This window comes from Alligator mississippiensis, chromosome 7 (assembly GCF_030867095.1).
Source record: "Alligator mississippiensis isolate rAllMis1 chromosome 7, rAllMis1, whole genome shotgun sequence".
Classification (NCBI taxonomy): Eukaryota; Metazoa; Chordata; order Crocodylia; family Alligatoridae; genus Alligator; species Alligator mississippiensis.
The window spans coordinates 50,512,295-50,532,027 of record NC_081830.1 but is presented as its reverse complement, the minus strand read 5'-3'; the positions used below and the strand labels follow the sequence as shown (position 1 = coordinate 50,532,027).

Genomic DNA, 19,733 nt, shown 5'->3' with positions numbered 1-19,733 from the left:
GCTCTTCATCCTCATGTTTTTACTGGCTGTTTTCTCTGATCTTATACATTTGTGTCTCAGGGTCTTCTGGGCAAAGCCCTGTGCACAGGTGTAATAAGTGGCATTTCATGCTGAATGTGAATTGAAGTAAGAAGCTGAGTTTGGAAGTTTGGGTTGCCAGTACCATGTTCAGGCAGGCAGTGGAACGTCCCCTACTAGTACGATTTAGGTCAGTCTTTACACAGATGCCAACATGGAACTTCAGAGTAAGATACCAACTCAAATCCATTTTCCAACTGAACTGCTGGCAATGAAAACAAGACATGCTGACCTGACCATCTGATGCAGAGCCTGAAGAAAAACATCCAGCATGACAGTTCTGGTTTGTTAAGCTTAGGATAGAAGGACTAAACACATATTGATATTCAGGTTTTTTCAGACCTTTTCCCCCTTGAGGATGCATTATTATGCTTTTCATCTCTGTGGTACCAAAGAAAGGCCTTTACAAAACAAAGATAATCCTGCTTCTGGAAAGTTTACAGTATATGTACAATACTGTGTTTTAGCTATTGCTTTGTTAGAGACCATGGTAAAATGACACAGTTTCAGTAGGAAAAGTAGCTAATTCAGCATTCCATTTTATAGGCCTGTATTGTAATTTAGAATGGTTTCCAGTATGGAGTGCCAATTTGCTAGTGTTGTTGAGAATCTCTCGTACATGTACATGCATTATTTAGTTCCAAACAGCCCATTTAGCTGAGGAAGGGGGAATACAGCAGATTTCTCCTCCTACCTACACTAGTTGATTGACATGTTAGAAATTCTGGAAGAGTAGAGCATTGTGAGCCCAAAGTCAACAACCATTTTTGAACAATAGGAAGCATCTCAGAGTCCAAGAAGTCTGACAAATAGCCATCTCTTGGAGAAAGCATGCAGTCTCTTAGACTGTGCACTGAGCTTCCCGATTTATTTTTTTAACTCTTCCAAGGCAGCCATTTTAGAAGCAAAAGAAACATTCCCATAGCTTTGAAATACTTTATGAAAGCTTGTGCTAGTGACTTCTGTAATGTTGATACCCATAACACTCTCCCTTCCAGTCTAGCAACTATTTCTGAAACTAATTACTTCAGCATCCCTGCTTATTACAAGCTCTAGCTGGGGAGTATCAGTTATACATGTACTTTCTCATAGTTTGGACTGTACGTGACTGCTCCTTGATTTGCAATGAAAGTCAGCTCCTGAAGAGATTTGAGATGGTCCTTGTTAAAACCAAGCGATAATTAGGCCCACTTAAAGAAATGTATGGCTTGCTATTAACTCATTGACTGCTGTAGATTATATTTTAATGTGGAGTAATTTGTATAGCCAAGATGATGATACAGTGACACAAACTCATTGTTATGGGGTGATTTCAGTGCAACATAACATCATCCAGAGACCTCCAAGCATTTTAAAAAACAATTATGCCTCATGATGGAGAGTGATATGCCCAGTAAACTGAGGCTTCAGAGGATAAATTAACCTCTCTCAAGGTTATCCTTAGCAGCATTGATAGGCTGGTCTCCTGGGTTCTTGAGTAACAAGTAGGTAATGTTGAAAGCATTTTTTTTACTACATCTTAACCTTGGCGTAGTGTCCTGTAATAAAAGCATATTGACACATTATTCTTGTGCCAGCTTAAATTTAAATTCAAGCCTGTAAGAGAATATCATGGTATCCCATTCAGATCAGTTGATACAGTGCCAGCATTGTTGACATAAGACAGTCTTTCACCACTAACTGCAAGTGTATTTTGTTTTTGACTGTGTTTTTATTTATTGAAAGTGTAAGAGAGATTGGTAGGTTCAGGATGGGGGGGAGGGGAGTTTCTTATAATGTGTGGTGTCATGTTATTTTAAGCAAAATAGATTATTTAGCTAGGTTAACACTTCAGTTGTGCATGTCCAATATCAATATTTGCCAAGCTTTGTTTGATTTACAGAGAACTATTTTTAACTAGTGTCTCTAAAAGCATTTTTTTTCTTTAATTAGTTTGTTAAAAAACTTAAAGCATTAGTAAACAAACAACAAGCAGTTCAGGTTGCATTTAAATCCATTTCCCTGTGACTCGAGAACAAAAAATAGCCAATCAATCCCACTCTTGGGTTCTTGTAGCTGCAACTTTTTGCTACAAACACCAGGAAGATTTTTTTTTTAATTATTTTTTTCCACTGAGCTGATTAAAAGAAGAAAATAAATTGGGGCCCAATGTTTGTAGGCCTTGAATTTCATAAAAGAGGCTTCTACTTAAATGTTTGGGGCTGAAATGAACCTGGCACTGCCATTTTAAATGATTCCTCCTAAGCAGAGTGCAATGGCCTGGAACTGTCCCCTCTAGACTCCGGCTAGCACTTCGAAGCAGCCAAAGAGAAGCCTGTCCCTAGGGAATCTGTTTCCCTCCTCATGCAGAGCCAAGAGTAAGTTGGCTCTGGAAAGAGCAGGATGGCTGCAGTATCAGTTGCACTTTAGTCCTTCCCTATGGGGTATGCCTATAGGTAGTTCCTCAGCACATACATGTCTCAGTGTGTTTGCAGAAATGGACAGTGAGGAAACAAGTTTGGCTAGAAATAGATAGCGCCAAATGAGGTGGATCGGCAGGGAAGGCCAGGCAGGTTCTCCTGGGTCTTGAGAAGCTCAGTCCTGCACTGAAATTCTTGGGGCGCCTCCAGCCCTAGGAGCACCTGCTTAGTGTGCCTGGTGAACGTGGGCAGCTCTGTGCTTTCTTGCCATAAAACAGCACAAATTACTACTACCACTTGTTGTGGACACAAATTTGGATATACGCAGTGTAACAAAGGGTATGGATGTCTATATTTGCTTTCACTTTGTGCCTCCATAAAAACTTACTGTCATGCAAAAACAAGTGTTTCTAGCCTCTCTCTTCTGATGGGTCACCCCCTTTCACAACCTATAGATGATACTCTGAGCTTTCCTTGTAGAAGATGCTTTGTTGGATTTCCAAGACGGTAAATGTCAGAAAGCATAAAGAAAAATGTGAGCAAAGAAAGGTACAAGTTGTGGGGATTGATAACTCTGGCATCACCCTGTGCTGAGTTACCAGATTTCCAAGTGAACAGTAGGTGTTTTCATGGGAGGGTACACAAGGAGCTCTAAGGCTACTAGCTGGAGTGTCCCTGTCCTGTTTGGCCCATTGCTGGTCCAGAGTCCTAGTCTATGATTCCAGGAGATCCAAGTGCTGTAGAAGAGAATCCACAAGTCTTATTTTAAGTTGCTTTAAGGCAGGGGTCAGCAGCAACCCCCTGGCATGCATGCCGAGCATGGCACGCAAAGCCATTTTGCTCAGCACACCACCACCAGCCCGGGCTCTAAGCAGCCGCTGCCAGCCACAGAGCCCAGGCTGCTCCGAGCAGGTGGCATATCGGCGCTCTGGCATATCGGCACTCCGGCACCTTCCAAGGTAGACGTGTGTTTTTTTTTCAGCACTCCAGCTAAAAAAATGTTGCCTACCCCTGCTTTAAGGACATTGAATGGAAAATTCATGCTTCCTCTTTCAGGATAGAGCACATGCCTGTGCGCATTCTCTCCTACTGTACCCCAAGAAAGTATTGCTAGTTGGGGAATTACACTAGCCTACCTGGACACTTGTTTGATCTAAAATGTTGGGGGTTTTGTACGTCACTTTGGAAGGGGTTTAAGTTGAAACAAACAACCAAAAAAAGGTTATTCCAGGATGAGTGTCCACACAGGAATTTATACCAGTGTACTCATTTACCCATTTCTGTATATATTCAAACCTGAGCATGCACTGGTATAATTCTCTTGTGGATAAGCCTCTAGTCTTGCTGTGTAAGTTCTCAGACAATGCAGACTTCAAGTGGTGGAATTGTTCTTTTATTGCATTAGAAGGGCGCAGACAGCTTTGACTCTTCTGATCTCACTGTTTGCTTTTAAAGCTCTCAAACAACATCTAGAACCATGGTGCTTGATTTGAGGCAACTAGAGGAACAGCTCAGACTTCCTTTAGGTCAGTCTTTGCTTTAGTTCTACAGTATACATGAAACTGCTTAAAAGCTCTTCTTCAGATAAGGAATGTAGGTCAAGTTACTGGTAATGCGCCATGAAATGAAGCATGACATTCCTGCTCACCCCTTAGATGACAGCAAGCTTTATGTTCCCACCTTATGTTTAGGAAAATTCACACAGGTTTCAAATCATACCTGAAGCTGGCTGAAGGTTCTCTTAATTTTAGTGTTTCTGACTTTCCTTTATCTACACTGATTTTTATTACAGGAAAAAAAAAAACGTTGGTGAAAACAACTGAGTAGGGAAAGTGTTCACACTTTAGGGCCTCCGCATTTTATTTTTAACTCGGAAGGTTTCTTTGTTCTCTGTCAATCGTGGCACAACTATTAATGCTAGAAAGCAAGAGCCCATTCTTAGAGAAAATTGTTTAATAATAAGAGCTTTGTTCCCATTGTTAAATGCCTATTGACTTTTTTGGCCTGGAGAAATATTGATTTTTCTCTCACTTTCTTTACAGGCTCTGCTTTCTTCCCTGGCCGCTGTGCTGAGATCTTTGCCAAAGGTCAAAGTATTGGAAGGCTCGGAGTCCTACACCCTGATGTTATCACCAAATTTGAGCTCACCATGCCATGCTCTGCCCTGGAGATCAATATTGAGCCCTTCTTATGAGGACAGGACTGTAATCCCTCCTCCAGATACTCACTTTTACAGACAGTGCTGCCCTTTAGTCCGTCTCTGCAGGGAACATCCACTTGCGCTTTAACATTTTAATGAAACTAGAAAAACACCGTCTGGCTCCATGGGTAAATATGGTCTTCACCTTACAATTAGGCTATGCATTCTGCAATGCAAGAATGTAAGCTATAGGACTACACTTTGTCATCAGTGTGTTTTTTTGAAAGAGAGAAAGTTGGGTAAGAGCCCAGTGTTTTACAACAGAAATGTAATGGCAAGGTATACCATTAGTTTCCAGAATCAGAAATTTTCCACAGGCAGAACTTCGTCCTGTAACTGATTATGGCTGCAGAACAGGAATCTCATTCTTTTCTTATTCCATGAAATAAGATAATTGATTAGAGCAAATATTGAATGAATGTGAGCAGAACTAAGGAGCTGAGCTTTTATTCTGTATGGTTGTCATGTGCTCATCAGTGGTTGGGGGAGGGAAATAAACTCATTTCATGAAAACCAGAGCTATTTTGTAAGTAAGATTTATACAATATCTGCCACCCTCTAACAAGCATAACCTTTGATCCTTTAGCATTCAAAAGTCACAGTAAAATATGAAAATATTTCATGGTAGATAGAAGCCTAGTTACTCTGAAGCAAATTGGAGAAATGCATTTAAATACACCAAAGTGACCTTTTGTTTAAAGAATCCAATATACTGATCAGAGGCTTAACTTGTCTGCAGGACTCTACACAGTCTAGATTGTACTTGGATTTCTCAACTTCTGTAGCAGTGCACAGCATTTGCAAGCAAGCAGGCACGGACACAGTTGCCGTGCATGGTGTGGTTCTCTTCCTGTGAATGCCATAACAATTGCCTCTGCGGTACAGCTCCAAGGCTTCCAAGTGGAGATCGCAGCTTGGAGAGGTTTGAAACCTCGCATGCTGGAACCTCCAGCTTAGGTTCTGACCACACTATACAAACTCAGGCCCTCCTCTAGCTTGGAAATGGAGAACTCATGGCAGCACTTCTCCACACACCCATTCTGTTCCATGTAACATAACAGAGCATGTCACTATCTTGGTGTGCTTCTAGCAAGCTCCCTACAGGTATTTCAAGATAATAGACTGTATTGATAACTGCTAATACTGAATATTATTGCTGTTTAGAATCATAGAAAATTAGGGTTGGAAGGGACCTCAGGAGGTAATCTAGTCCAACCCCCTGCTCAAAGCAGGACCATTGCCAACTAGATCATCCCAGCCAAAGCTTTTTCTAGCTGGGTTTTGAAAACTTCCAAGGATGGAGCATCTACCAACGTTCTGGGTAACCTGTTCCAGTGTTTTACTACCCTCCTAATGAGAAAATTCTTCCTAATATCTTCCTAAACTTCCCTTGCTGCAACTTGAGACTGATGCTCCTTGGTTTTGTCATCTGCCACCACTGAGAACAGTTTAGCTCTATCCTCTTTTGAACCCTTCATGTAGTTGAAGGCTGCTATTAAATCCCTTCTCAGTCTCCTTTTCTCTAAACTAAATAAGCCCAGTTTCCTCAGTCTTTCCTCATAAGTCATGTCCCCCAGCCCCTGAACCATTTTTGTTGCCCTCTGGTGGACTCTCCAATTTGTTTGTCCTTTCTGTAGTGGGGGGCCCAAAACTGAACACAGTGCTCCAGATGTGGTTGCACTGGTGCTGAATAGAGGGGACTAATCACTTCCCTTGGCCTCCTGGCAACACGCCTACCAATACAGCCCAGTATGCTGTTAGTCTTCTTGGCAACAAGGGCACACTGTTGGCTCATATTCAGCTTATTGTTCACTGTACCCCCAGGTCCTTTTCTGCAGAGCTGCTGCCTAGCCAGTCAGTCCCCAGCATGTACTGGTGCAGGGGATTGTTCTGTCTTAAGTGCAGGACTTCACACTTGTCCTTGTTGACCCTCATGAGATTCCTTATAGCCCAAACCTCCAATTTGTCTAGGTCCCTCTGAATCCAAGCCCTACTCTCCAGTGTACTACTCCCCCCAACTTGGTGTCATCTGCAAAGTTGCTGAGGGTGCACTCTATGCCATCTTCCAAGTTGATGAAGATATTGAACAAAAACCAGCCCTGGGACCAACTCCTGGGGCACTCCAGTTGATATTGGCTGCCAACTAGACATGGAGCCATTGATTACTACTGTATGCCCAATGCTCCAGCTAGTTTTCTGTTCCGTCCATTCATCCATCCCATACTTCCTTAGGTTGTCTGGGAGAATGTATCAAAAGCCTTGCTAAAAATCAAGGATGTATTTGGTAGCCGTGTTGGTCCGAGAAAAAAAAGAATGCAAACTCTAGAACTCTTGGTTCAGAGATCATACCTTATTAGACCAATTAAGAAATAACAAAAAAAAAAAAAAAAAAATTCTTTTTCTGCAAGCTTCTTTCCCCCCCGAGCCTGAGGAAGGGCGCATGTGCCCAAAAGCTTGCAGAAAGAGAGACTTTTTTTTTTTTTGTACTTAAAAAACAAAACAAAACAAAACAATCAAGGTACACTTCTAATGTTGCTTAGAAATACCGTTATATTTTATAGATGGTGCCAAAGTGCACATTTATTTTTGGAGGGCACCTCCCAGATGTAGTAATAGCCTGAAGAAAGTCTAAGGTTGAACAGTCAAGTTATAATGGAGAGTAGCATTGTGAGCTGAATGATGAGAGGAGGAGACAGATGAAGTGGCAATAAGGACAAATCATAATTTTGTGTGCACCTTCAAGACCCCCTTCTGTAGAACTATTATGTCTTCTAAATAGTAGATCTTTCATTGCTTTTATCAACAGGTGGGAGGGCAGCAGTGCCAAGTGTTAATTTATTACACATTACAGCTACCTATCTGCAAACTCTATGGTTACGATCAGATGGAAGTTGGGATTTTAATCATCACTGTATGACAAATATGAAATGCAAAGGTCAGTATTACATACAAAGCACATACAAAGTGAGAAGACTGCAGCTTGCAATTTATGGGCCTCAAGGGATTATCATGCCTTGACAGTTGCCTGGTATATTCTCTCTCCAATGCCTACACAACTGTAACCAAGCAAGCCTGTAGTGTGGGAAGCAATCTTTTACACAGATGGTAAGTATTAAAAAACTCTGTTTATTAGTGTGTTATACATGGGGATTAGAACAACAATAAGGGAGACTTGCATTTCAGCATAGTACAGGCATACTTATATGCACTAAATATAATTATATGCATACGGTTTTCAGATTCTGGGTCTCCCAATTATTCTTTGAGCTTAACATTCACTAAGGGCAAAGGCCTGGTTAGGCTGCTACTAAAGCTTTCCATTTTGGCCAAATGCAGGTGCAAGCACAAGGGGCCAATTATTTGTCTCTCTCAGGCTATGTGTCTCTGCAGTATTCAAGTGCCTCCCAAGCGGTGGTATTATTCAGTAATTGCCTGTGACAGGGAAATATTCCCTCTTTGCATAGGGTGGAATCAAGGCACTAGAAATTTAATGGGCGGCTTTTCAGAGTTGCTGGTTCCCTAAAGCTGCAGTCCAAGTCAATTGGAGTTTCAAGTTTCATAGATTTCATAGATTTCATAGACATTAGGGCTGGAAGGGACCTCGGAAGATCATCGAGTCCAGCCCCCCGCCCAAAGGGCAGGACGTCAGCTGGGGTCATAGGATCCCAGTAAGATAAGCATCCAGTTTCATCTTGAAGGTGTTCAATGAAGGCGCTTGAACAACCTCCGGCGGCAGGCTGTTCCAGACCTTGGGGGCTCGGACAGTAAAGAAATTCTTCCTTATGTCCAGCCTGAAACGATCTTGTAGTAGTTTGTGACCATTCGTCCTCATCATCCCTTGGGGCGCTCTGGTGAACAAACGTTCCCCCAGATACTGGTGATCACCCCTGATAAACTTGTAGGTGGCCATCAGATCACCCCTGAGCCTGCGCTTTTCCAGGCTAAAGAGCCCCAGGGCTCTCAGCCTGTCATCGTAGGGTCTGCTTCCCTGACCCCTGATCATGCGCGTGGCTCTTCTCTGGACTCTCTCAAGCAAGTTATGTTTACCTAGCTTCTGGAGCACAGCAGAATTGGGATAAACCTGGAGAATTGCTCGCCAAGAGAGTCAGTGTCAGTCTTACTCCTATTTACCTACTTGACGATGATGACTGGTGTGAAATGGCTTGGTTCAATGGTATGTAAAACAAGATAAAAAACCCACATTTTGGCTCTGAGGCACTTACCCCCCGAGCTCTCCTGGTGACAGGTGCTACATAAAACAAGGTGGTACTAGAAGTTGACTTAAAATTACAGGTACCGGTTAGCGGTTTTGATGCATAATAATGTTCACATTAATGTTTTTCCCTGGCAACTTCTGCTTGTGGGTGGGAAACATGTTTAGTTTTACAGTACTGAAGAGGCACAACAGAAAATTCAAAGTTCAAACTGACACAACCGAAGTACTTCAGTGCACATTACAGCATTAAGTGTGGCAACCTTTGACCTCCCAGTGCCATGATATAGCTTTTATCCCAAGAGAGTTGATCTCGGGGAGAGAACACAAACAGGATGAGCAGGGGAAGAGTTCTGTGACCTTGCATGATGCTGAATTTGGATCAACAAGCCATCTGATGAAGTGAGCTTCAGCCCATAAAAGCTTATGCTGTATATACATCTACTTTAGTTAGTCTATAAGGTGCAAATCTACCCTGCCTTTAAAATAATTAAGGCAAATAGCACCAGCTGCAGACGGAGATCTGCATCTTAACTAGTTTAGGTATGTAAAACAACACCCATTTGATACTATTCCGTTGCTGACTGACTCCCACATGGATCTGAGTCAGTGAGAGCAGACGTCAGTCTAGGGTATCACCTGCAATCACCAGCTGTCCAAGGAAAGAGAAACAGCAGTATGCTGACTAGACAGAGAGGCTCTAAAGATACTTCCTTCCTGATAGGTCAAACACACTCCTACCTAACCATGTGAAATGCTGATTATGGTAAGCATGTGGGAGAAATCACACATTTCCTTCCAAAATTAATATTTTAAATAAAATAGCCAACACGAAAAAACAGCTTTGCTGTTTTGACTCAATGCCGTATAAGCACACAGGAATATCAAATGGGATTAGAATTGACTTGAAATCATTTACAGAAGAAGATGGCTTGATACTTGGACCAATCACTGCAACAAGCCTCACGGAGACACTGGAAAATCAATGGAAGCAGAATACTTTTGAATGACTGCCCCCAGCAACTGTTCATGAGGAAATTGCACCTAGATTGAGGAAGAAGACATTTGCTTGAGGTTATTTGGTAGTCTTCTCTGGGCAATATGCATAGTACAAATTCTGATCCTAAGAAATGCTTGTAATTATTGCCACTCTTCTTATCCATAAACCAGAATTGAAATGAAGCTCATTTACAAATTAATGTTCATTTACTTTGGCAATGACCTGATTTTAGAAATGTTAAACTCCACAAGCATTAGGATAGGCTCTAAGCAGTATTTAAAAATAGTATTAGCTAGTGTGATTTAAGAAAAATCACAAGCATGCGTACCAAATCTTAGTAAAGTTATGTTATTATGATGTGTTACATTTTCTGTGACTATCATAGGGCTAAACTGGGATATTCTAGATTTGATGAAGAGGCAGTACACACACCACAATTCAAAATGCAAGGCACACCCTTGATGTACCAATCAATTACAAAGAATAGTAAAAGACTCCAGGCAGACTACAAGGTGGACAAACTAATATACCAGGCTTTTGGAAATGTATTTATTTTCTAGGTTGAACCAAATAGTTTGCATGTATTGCATGTCCCAAAGTTGAGTACTAAGACAGATACAAATTTTATGAACGTATTTTATAAATCCAAGCACATAAGGTGGTGGGGGGGTGTAAAACCTGTTGACAGCCTGAGGGGGAAATGAATACAAAATGACTGTGAATCAGTAGAACAATTTAATTAGTAAAACTGCATGCAAGTCCCAGCCAAATTTCAAGCCACGTTTTGAGTAGAGCTGATTCAGTGGCTAAGAAATCCTCCTCTTAGTATTACCTTTCCCAGTTTTAGCCCCTCTGCTACAACATGAACTGACGCCTCCACAGGGCTTCAGAGCTTCTGCTTTCGTAGAGCCGTATATCAGAAAGCACCCCTACTGGAAAGGATTTTAAGAAGGTATTTACCACAGCACCTCTTGTGCTATTACAGTATGTTTAAAGTGTGCATGCATCCCATAATTTAGAATGCAGTTAAGACATGTAAACGCGATATACATGCACCTTAATTGACATTAAGCTGAACCACAGCCTTTACTATTCCAAAAAAAACTACTGTTTAAAACTCCAGCTTGCCTCCTCATATATAGTCATTAACCATTTTTAAAGCAAGACTCTTCTGGATATCTGGGCAAAGCCTGCAACCAAAATATGTGAACACAATTAGAAAAATCATCAACTAAGTGACAATGCTACTCACTTATATTTTCATACTTAACTCTGGTCAAATACATTCTTTTTACAGAAGAATAAATTTGCATTTTCATAACAGAAGAGCTCCAACACACCTAAATGTTAAAAAGCAGTGGACAACAGGAAACAGTGATGAATCCTTTTAGTGTAAGCTCCCTAGGAAAAGGCTTTTTGACTACGCCTTTAGCTATCATTGCAACAGTACAATGTATAGACTGGCATAATTACCATAGGGGAAAAATTAAGCATTGCTCATTGATTTTTTTTTTTTAATTTATGGAGCCATACTCATAGCTGCACTTGCTAGCAACTCATTGGCCCAATTGCTAATAATTTTTTAGTTACCTGAAAATCAGAGTCATAGCAGCAATTCTTATCTATTAATACAGTTCTGATCTATTCTCTGGGATTACATGAATTATTGCAAGATGCATAGAGAACAAATCACCAGAAAATTATGGCATTATATCAATATATTTCTTAGTCACTTGAACACCAATCCCAAACACTCTTTAAAATGTTATTTAAGAACACTAATTAATCATGACAGCAGCTCCATAGAATAGCTAGGTGAAAACCATTGTCCTACTTTTACAGGGAGTAAATGACTTGCCCAAGGCCAGACAGGAAATCCATGTCAGAGCTGGGATTATAATTCAGGAAAACCAACCCCATGATCCCACTACTATTAGTACACTCTCCCATTAAATTTGCAGAAATAGGCATGACATATCTGGCGTAAAACTTAAAGGAATAAAGGTAATTTTCTGAAGAATTCCAACAGGCAAAGCAAGTCCTACATGTAGAGAATTACAAGTGAAGTCTGCCTGTGCACTCAGAAGGCAGTACATCAAGTAGCAAGTATAAAAACCATCAGATTCAACTTTTAATAATAAAGACCAGTCTAAGGATAAGGCACATGCATACGTGCCCTCATAAGAGCTCAAGGTTTTGGTACATATTAATATCCAGGAGCATCTCTCCTGAGAGTCTGCCATCTTAGTCAGCAGAACACCCTTGCTGAAATCAGTGACAGTTCTTAAGTACCCCTTGATCAGGCCCTACAGCTTTGAAAAGTGTTGGGTTTTGGGGGGTTTTTTGGTTAAGGCTGCCTCCATACTTGGCCAGGTTTGTGCTTTTCTGGTCATTCTTAACTACCTAAGGTCTCTCTTGGTCTTTCTCCCCAGTCTCTGGGGAGATCTTAATACTGAGCTTTTTGAGTAAATCATTAAAGCAAGGCTGGCAGCCTGTTCCCCACAGCTGAGGCCATCTTAAACGTCACAGGAAAGTAGGGCTGGAAAAGACATCATGGGTGCATCCAGACAAGTGCAGTTGTGTGGTATGTTGTGCTGTAAACACATTTGCAGCTCCACATACTGCACAGTCCTGTGTTTCCCACACTGCCCAAGCATGCACTGCTCCTTCCCCCCCCCCCCCCCCCCCGCAGGTCCTTTGACCCTTGGATATCCAGGGGTCAAAAAACACTGTGGAAAAAACAAAACAGTGCATGCTCAGGCAGCGCATGCTGCTGAAAAACAGAGCTGGGCTGCCCTGAGCGACACAGCAGCTGCCAAGCAGGCTCCACCCAGCAGGATCGCTGTGGCTGCAGCCCCAGAACCCCAGCTAAGGCTTCTGGGGCCAGCCCCAGCCTCCCCTACTGACCCCGGGGTAACCTGCGACACAACAAAGCACTCATGGAACGGGTGTTCCCCGAGGACAAGTAGCTGCAGAGCAAGGTGTGTCACTGCTAGTTGTCCCTGGGGAACCAAACATCCATGCACATCTGGACACACCCCATGAGGTCATTTAGTTCAACGCCTTGTTCAAGGCAGGATCATACCTGACTGAATCGCCCTACTTTCCACCTAACAACACACCACACACACACACAACTTTAAAAAGACAACCAGCAAAGTGTATCACTACTTCCACCAATCTGAATTCCTAGCTCATGCAGAGCTGTTTCTATTCATTCTCCTGGGTGACCCTCAAGACCTCACAACTGCCTCTGACAGAGACCACACAGGCCGAATCCCTGGTTTGGAAGTACAAGAAATTTAAAAGATCCCAAACTTCCAGGTGTGTGAGTATCACCTTCATGACCATTCCAAAATGCTGGCCCTGGGGAGTAAGGGACAGATTTAATCTGGCCACATGGACAGGCATTCTAGTACAAGTGACCACTGGTTAAACACTGACTTTTTCTGAAGGTAAACAGCAGTCATATAAACATCAGTTCTTATTTTTGTACTCTGTACTTATTTTCATACATCTTCTGAATCACAGGTGTTTGCCTGGAGCACCCAAGAGCTAGGAATTTCCAACCCTACATTATTTACATATGGTGATTTCCTAGGATCTTCTGGAATAGGCATTTTAGGCCAGTGCAGAAAGGCACAAAAAACTGCTTGGTCAAGTGTTCAGCCTGCAGTTTTATTGCATGTCTAAAGTGGATGTTGCATATATTATTTCAAAAAATGCACAGCACTTAAATTAGTTCTAAAAGCCCATGCAGTACTGGCACAATTACGGTGGCACAGAAACCAACCGAAGAATAAGTTATAAATTTGTAGGGTACTTCAATTTCCAGGCGTTTTCTGGCTTCTTCATCACTGGTGGAAACTTTGTACCAGTAGTATAGCATACTGAGGGCCAGCCTCCTGATGAATTGACGTGTGATCAAAAGAACAAAGACCCCAACTAAGAACCTTGCCAGCATGACCATCAGCCTTTTACTGGAGATTGGAGGAAAGCTGAGTTGAAAAGTTTCGCTGGAAGAGTTCAATGGTGCATACTGGTTAGTTAACCAGAATCCTATGATAGCTCCAGCTCCAGCTCCTAAGATAGTGGTTGTGTCTCCTCTGGTAGGGCTGTAATAGTCTAATTTTGGATAGTTGTAACATAAAAGGAGGGGCACAGCTATGGAAAATACAGGGCAAAATGGACTAGTTAATAAAAAGTGGTCTATGAGGTCCCACGCAGGATATGAGAGTGCAAGTAACACTGCTGATATCAGAGTTCCACCAATCACATCCTGTAAAATAAATGAATAAAAGAAAAACCTTGTTAAATAAAACAGAGGTTATAAAAAAAACTAATGTTGTAATTCAAATGTGGAGAGTAAGATACAGTCAATAAATTAAAATATATTAATTTTCCTTTCCAATTTATAAGAGTACATAAGAAACTCATAAAATATTATATTTAACTAGGAGGTCACACATTAACAGCCTCAATCCCTTTATAATTATTTTCAATTCAACATATTCAACTCTTCATATTCCTCTTCCCTCTTAGCGCAGTAGGGTAACAGGATGTTTCACTGGACCACTCCATTGTACAACTAGGTCATTATCTGCCAAAAGAGGCATTCGAATGTTCAACTCCACACGTGATACAGCTGGCTGCAATTTCCTTGCTGCTCCACATTTTGCGTAGAAAAAAAAGACCTCCCTATTATCCTAGCCACAATGATTCTATCTACCTAAATTCCCCGTGCAGTCTATGTTGTGTGGTGTTTTACTTACTGACCTAAATTGATGCTCACTAATCAATAGCTATGGTATTTCTGTTGACTTTCAGCCCTCATTGAAAGTCAGTACAGTTAACTTCTAAATTCATGGTCCTAACAACGACCATGTCATTTGAAACTGCAATCCTATCCTTTTTTTTGGTATATAGATGTTTCAGGCCACCACAGTGGAAGAGACCATTATCTTAACGTGTAACAGGCAGCACTTATTTTCTGATTTTCCTTTCCTTTCATTATTATTTTTCAGTTACTCCAGCATATAGCAACGCTGCTGCTTTTTCTGTGGACTTTCACAGGATTGACTTTGCATGACTTAATTTCAAGGACAGTATTAAAACAAGTTTAAACATCACTGTAAATGCAAACCTTTCCCCACCCATAATCCCCAAAATAATTTCATCATGTCAACAGGATTAGGATTCTCAATTTGCACAAGCAGGGGAAAGGTTACGTTTCCTTTAACAAAGAAAGCTACATATTATTACATTTTAGGGAGGCAACAAATATGAATACACATGAAACAAAATGTAAATGATGCATTTTCTCCTGTTTGGCAGAGTGCAAGCACCTTTAGGCAACAGTAATCCATCAGAAATGTGTTACACCAGTAATTGAAATCTGGAATGTAGTTAGCTGCCTGTGGCAAACCCATGGAGGTTAAAGCCTAATCTATTAACATACGTAAATAAGGTGTTTTGAGGATTTTATTAATATTGTTGTCAACAGCAATGCTGGGAAAGGAATCAAATGCTTCCCTGGACTTTCATTGCATATTGCCAAAAGAGATAAAAAGCAATACAGAGAATTCCACTCTCCTAAACACCATTCTATTATCCAGATATAGCAGAAACTATAACATAAATTGTAGCTTTAACATAATCATGGTTGCAAAACTGCAGTTAGGCATTCACTGAACTTCAGTGTGTCAGAGCTTTCTGAAAAATTCATTACAATCGAAAATTTATCTGCTCAGTAGCAGCCCAAAGTGAATTGTTTATGAGAAAATTCCACTTTCAGTTATGCAAAGCCACAAAAAAACCCAAACCTAACAAAACAAAAAAATCACTTTGCAGCAGAAATATTTCATGACTTTTTTTAAGTACATGCGGAACTCAAACATGGTGACATTGACAAGGTTCATTGCACATTTGAAATATTTTATAAATGATTCGAAGGGTTATTTTGCACATGAATAAAGAAATAATGGAAATGTATAGCATTGATGTTGTTTATACAGATGTAGTTTTATACTGCCATTTTACTGTCCACAGCTGCTTAATAGTACCTGTACTGATACTAGTTTATACTTAATATAAAAATATGGTACAGCATGGGAATGGAAATGACATTCTGACCAAAACAAAGCTTTACCACTACCAAAACTGAAATGTTTAGTTGGTTTACTGAAGTGATCCAAAATGCAACGTTTCACATCACTTCAATACTGAACTGCAATTTTCCATTTCCAGGTATACATTTCACAGGGTTCATCTTGTAGATCTTGGTTGAAGGGAAATCTTAATTGCAGTACAGGATATGTTGTCCTCCAAGGAGCTAGGCCCATCAGAGAAGATGGGGGTGTGAACAACTCTCTAAGGGAATGCACTTTATGTTATTGCACTGATCCATAGTTTCATAGTTGTAGGGTCAGAAGGGACCTGAGCAGATCATCAAGTCCAAACCCCTGCCATGGCAGGAAAAAGTACTGGTGTCAAGTGACCCCCAGCAAGGCGTTCATCTAGCCCCCTCTTAAAGACCCCCAGGGTAGGAGCCAGCACCACTTCCCTTGGAAGTTGGTTCCAAATCCTAGCTGCCCTGACAGTGAAGTAGTGCCTCCTGATGTCTAGTCTGAATCTACCCTCTGCCAACTTGTGACCGTTATTTCTTGTCACTCCTGGTAGTGCTCAGGGGAACAGGGACTCCCCCAATGCCTGCTGGTCCCCTCTGACTAGTTTGTAACAGGCCACTAGAACCCCCCTCAACCCCCCTTGTGGAGGCTGAACAGGTTCAGGTCCCGTAGCCTCTCCTCGTAGGGCCTGCCCTGCTGCCCCCTGACCATGCGGGTGGCCCTCCTCTGGACCCTCTCAATGCTGTCCACATCCTTCCTTAAGTGCGGCACCCAGAACTGGACGCAGTACTCCAGCTGTGGGCTGACCAGTGTTGCATAGAGGGGGAGGATCACCTCCTTCGACCTGCTCGAGATGCATCTGTGGATGCATGACAAGGTATGGTTGGCCTTCCTGACCACGTCCCCACACTGCTGGCCCATGTTGATTTTGGCATCAATAATGACTCCAGATCCTTTTCTGCCTCTGCACTGACAAGAAGGGAGTTCCCCAGCCTGTAGGTATGCTGCTGGTTCTTTCTCCCTAGGTGCAGTACCCTGCACTTGTCAGTGTTGAAACCCATCCTGTTCTCATCTGCCCACCCCATAACCTGTCTAGGTCCGATTGCAGCTTATTCCTCCCTTCTAGCGTGTCCACATCCCCCCACATCTTAGTGTCATCAGCAAATTTGGATAGGGTGCTTTTATGAGTCTTGTGGTGCTTGTTTTTCCTTAAGATCCAGCTCCTGCAGTCATGAGATTCTGTGAGCATATCCATTTTAAGGGTTTAGCTTTCATGACTGAAGAGAAAAGTTTGAAAATGCACAATTTTTTGCTAGTCACAAATACCACCAAAGCCCATATACTAGGTCCTCTTCCTTTGAAAGGAATCCTAGCCAAGTAGTCAAGCTCTTTTGCACTGTTAAACAAAATAATATTATTTCCTCTTCTGGAGCACAAGGCCAATTCAAACAGAGCTTCCTTAACTAGCCCAACAAAGTGAGGAGGAGATGTAATGCCACCCATGTCATGTAAGTAACATATGTACATATGCACCCGTGCAAATAGTACAGCCCAGATCTGAAAAACAGAACCAGAGAGGGAGACAGGACATAACAGGCCATAGACTTTGGCAGCACTGTACTTAGTAATCAGAAATGTGCTCATGTTGAATCGCCCTTCCCCTCCTCAGCCAAGTAAAATGATACAGTTTTAAGGATTGGCTGTGAAAACCTTTCCTGTTTTCCTTTATCTTTTCTCTCCATGGTGTAGAATTGGGCATTGTTGTTGTAAATATGAAGATCCAAGAAAAATGGAAGAGGAAGGACTTTTGTGGGTGATCTCTTACCTCAGGGAGACCTCCCAAGTACATAGTTGGTCCATTAAAAGATATCACCCACAAAAATCCTTGTCTCACATTTCATTTCCACAGTCATTCTACTTTGGTTTTTCTTTAAAAAATAAATGCAGTTTAATATTTTCCCAATTTGTCAACAATGAAAAGCCTCCATAGATATTAAAATCGAGGGGTGAAGAGGGGAATAATTAAAGTTTGGTGATTTTTTTTTTAATGACAAAGGAAATAACTATTTCATTTCCTGCATGTAGGTACTCCTCCTCCTTCTGGCACTTTTTCCATTTTAATTGTGGCTAAAGCTGGGGTGTCAAAGATACAGTCCATGGGCTGGATCCAGTCTGCAAAGCCTTATCATTTGGCCCCTGGTATTGCCTATGGGTCTCTGAGTTGACTCACATGCAGTATGTAGGGAGTGCTGGATCGCCCCACTGTGCAGGAGGCACCCGCTCCAGCTCACCTTTCACAGTGGCAGAGGGGCCACCACATGAACCACAACCCCAGAGCAGTTGGAGCAGGACTGCCACCACCTCCAGCCACTTCAGGACACGCACTGGATCTGGAACATGGGATTGGTCTATGGATCCAATCCACCCACAGAACTGGACCCATGCCACTCTTCCAGCCCACGGGGCCAGATGAGTTTGATACCCTTAGACTAGAATACTGTTACATATAAGCAAGGTATTCAACACATTTCATATGAGGGAAACTCATGAGGGAAACAGAAAGAAAGAGAAGTCAATTTAAAGAAAAATGGTTCATCAAGGAGAAAATTATCTATTTATTGCTTTTATTAACCCACATTTAATAACTAGTCAGCTACCTATGACGCAAATAAGGAAAAATGTGCCTTAGGCATTCCAGTATATCCTTCTCCATTAAATCCTAAAAAGTGACTTTAACACATACCATTGTGAACCTGAATGTGGAGTTTAGTGCTTCTCCTTGAGTTCTTGTAATTGGGAAGTTTCTGCTTTTGCAAAAATAGATTAATCCATTTTGCATATGAATAGCTTCTCTTCCCAGTTAATATGTATTTTGCTGCCTACACAAGGCTATATTCCTGAACCAGAAACCTTCTATTTAATGGGTTGATTGGGTAGAGCTTTCTTGTGTTTACACTTTTATTGTCAGTCATATTATAATGGAATAAAAGAGCTTGAGTTTCCTTTTCTGATGTGGAAGTAGACTCCCCTCTTCCCCCAAAATAATGTGGTAGGAAACACCGTATATATCGTGGGTTTAAGTTCAGTACATATTTTTAGTTTATTCTAGTTTTGTAGATACTTCAATAGGATTAGCTCAAGAATTCTCCTCCATATATCACTGCATAAAAACAAAACTGAACTCCCTCTAAAATAATTGGCATATCAGAATTTGTACATGATTTCCTCCCCACCCCTCACCTTTTCACAAGGGACATGGTAGATATGGGGTAAAGTTTTCTGTCTGTGGGTCTCTGAGTTGACTCGCATGCAGTATATAGGCATGAAGTGTAGATGGTCCCACACTGCATGAGGCACCCACTCCAGCTCACCTTCTACAGTGGCGGAGGGGCCACCACATAAACCACAACCCCAGAGCAGTTGGAGCAATGCTGAACCACAGGCAGCACCTGCTCCAGCGACTTCAGGACATACATCACTGCACAACAACAAAACTGAACTCCCGCTAAAATACCTGCAATATCAGAATTTGTACATGATTCCCCCTGCCCTTTTCACAAGGGACATGGTAGATATGAGGTAAAGTTTTCAGAAGTGCCTAAGTAACGTAGGAGCCTAAGTCCCAGCTTTCAATGAGACTTCACATTTCCTTGGATCTCTCACTTGTCAAGGCAAGAGATGGCATTAACACTTCTTTTTAGATTGTAAAAAAAAAGTT

At 41.6% G+C, this 19,733-nt stretch overlaps 2 protein-coding genes across 4 annotated transcripts in view; one reads left to right on the top strand and one right to left on the bottom strand.

Moving 5' to 3' along the window:
- Window positions 1-5,195, top strand: part of FARSB (phenylalanyl-tRNA synthetase subunit beta) — a 56,951-nt gene extending 51,756 nt beyond the window's left edge. The window contains exon 17 of the mRNA XM_006271178.4: window positions 4,520-5,195. Coding sequence (XP_006271240.1) covers window positions 4,520-4,671 — 152 coding nt within the window. The 3' untranslated portion in view covers window positions 4,672-5,195. The remainder of the gene's footprint in view (window positions 1-4,519) is intronic.
- Window positions 5,196-10,419: 5,224 nt separating this feature from the next.
- SGPP2 (sphingosine-1-phosphate phosphatase 2) overlaps window positions 10,420-19,733 on the bottom strand; it is a 121,355-nt gene continuing 112,041 nt past the window's right edge. For all 3 annotated transcript variants that reach the window (XM_059730945.1, XM_059730944.1, XM_059730946.1), the window contains one exon: window positions 10,420-14,169. In XM_059730945.1, the coding sequence (XP_059586928.1) occupies window positions 13,624-14,169 (546 nt within the window). In that variant the 3' untranslated portion in view covers window positions 10,420-13,623. The remainder of the gene's footprint in view (window positions 14,170-19,733) is intronic.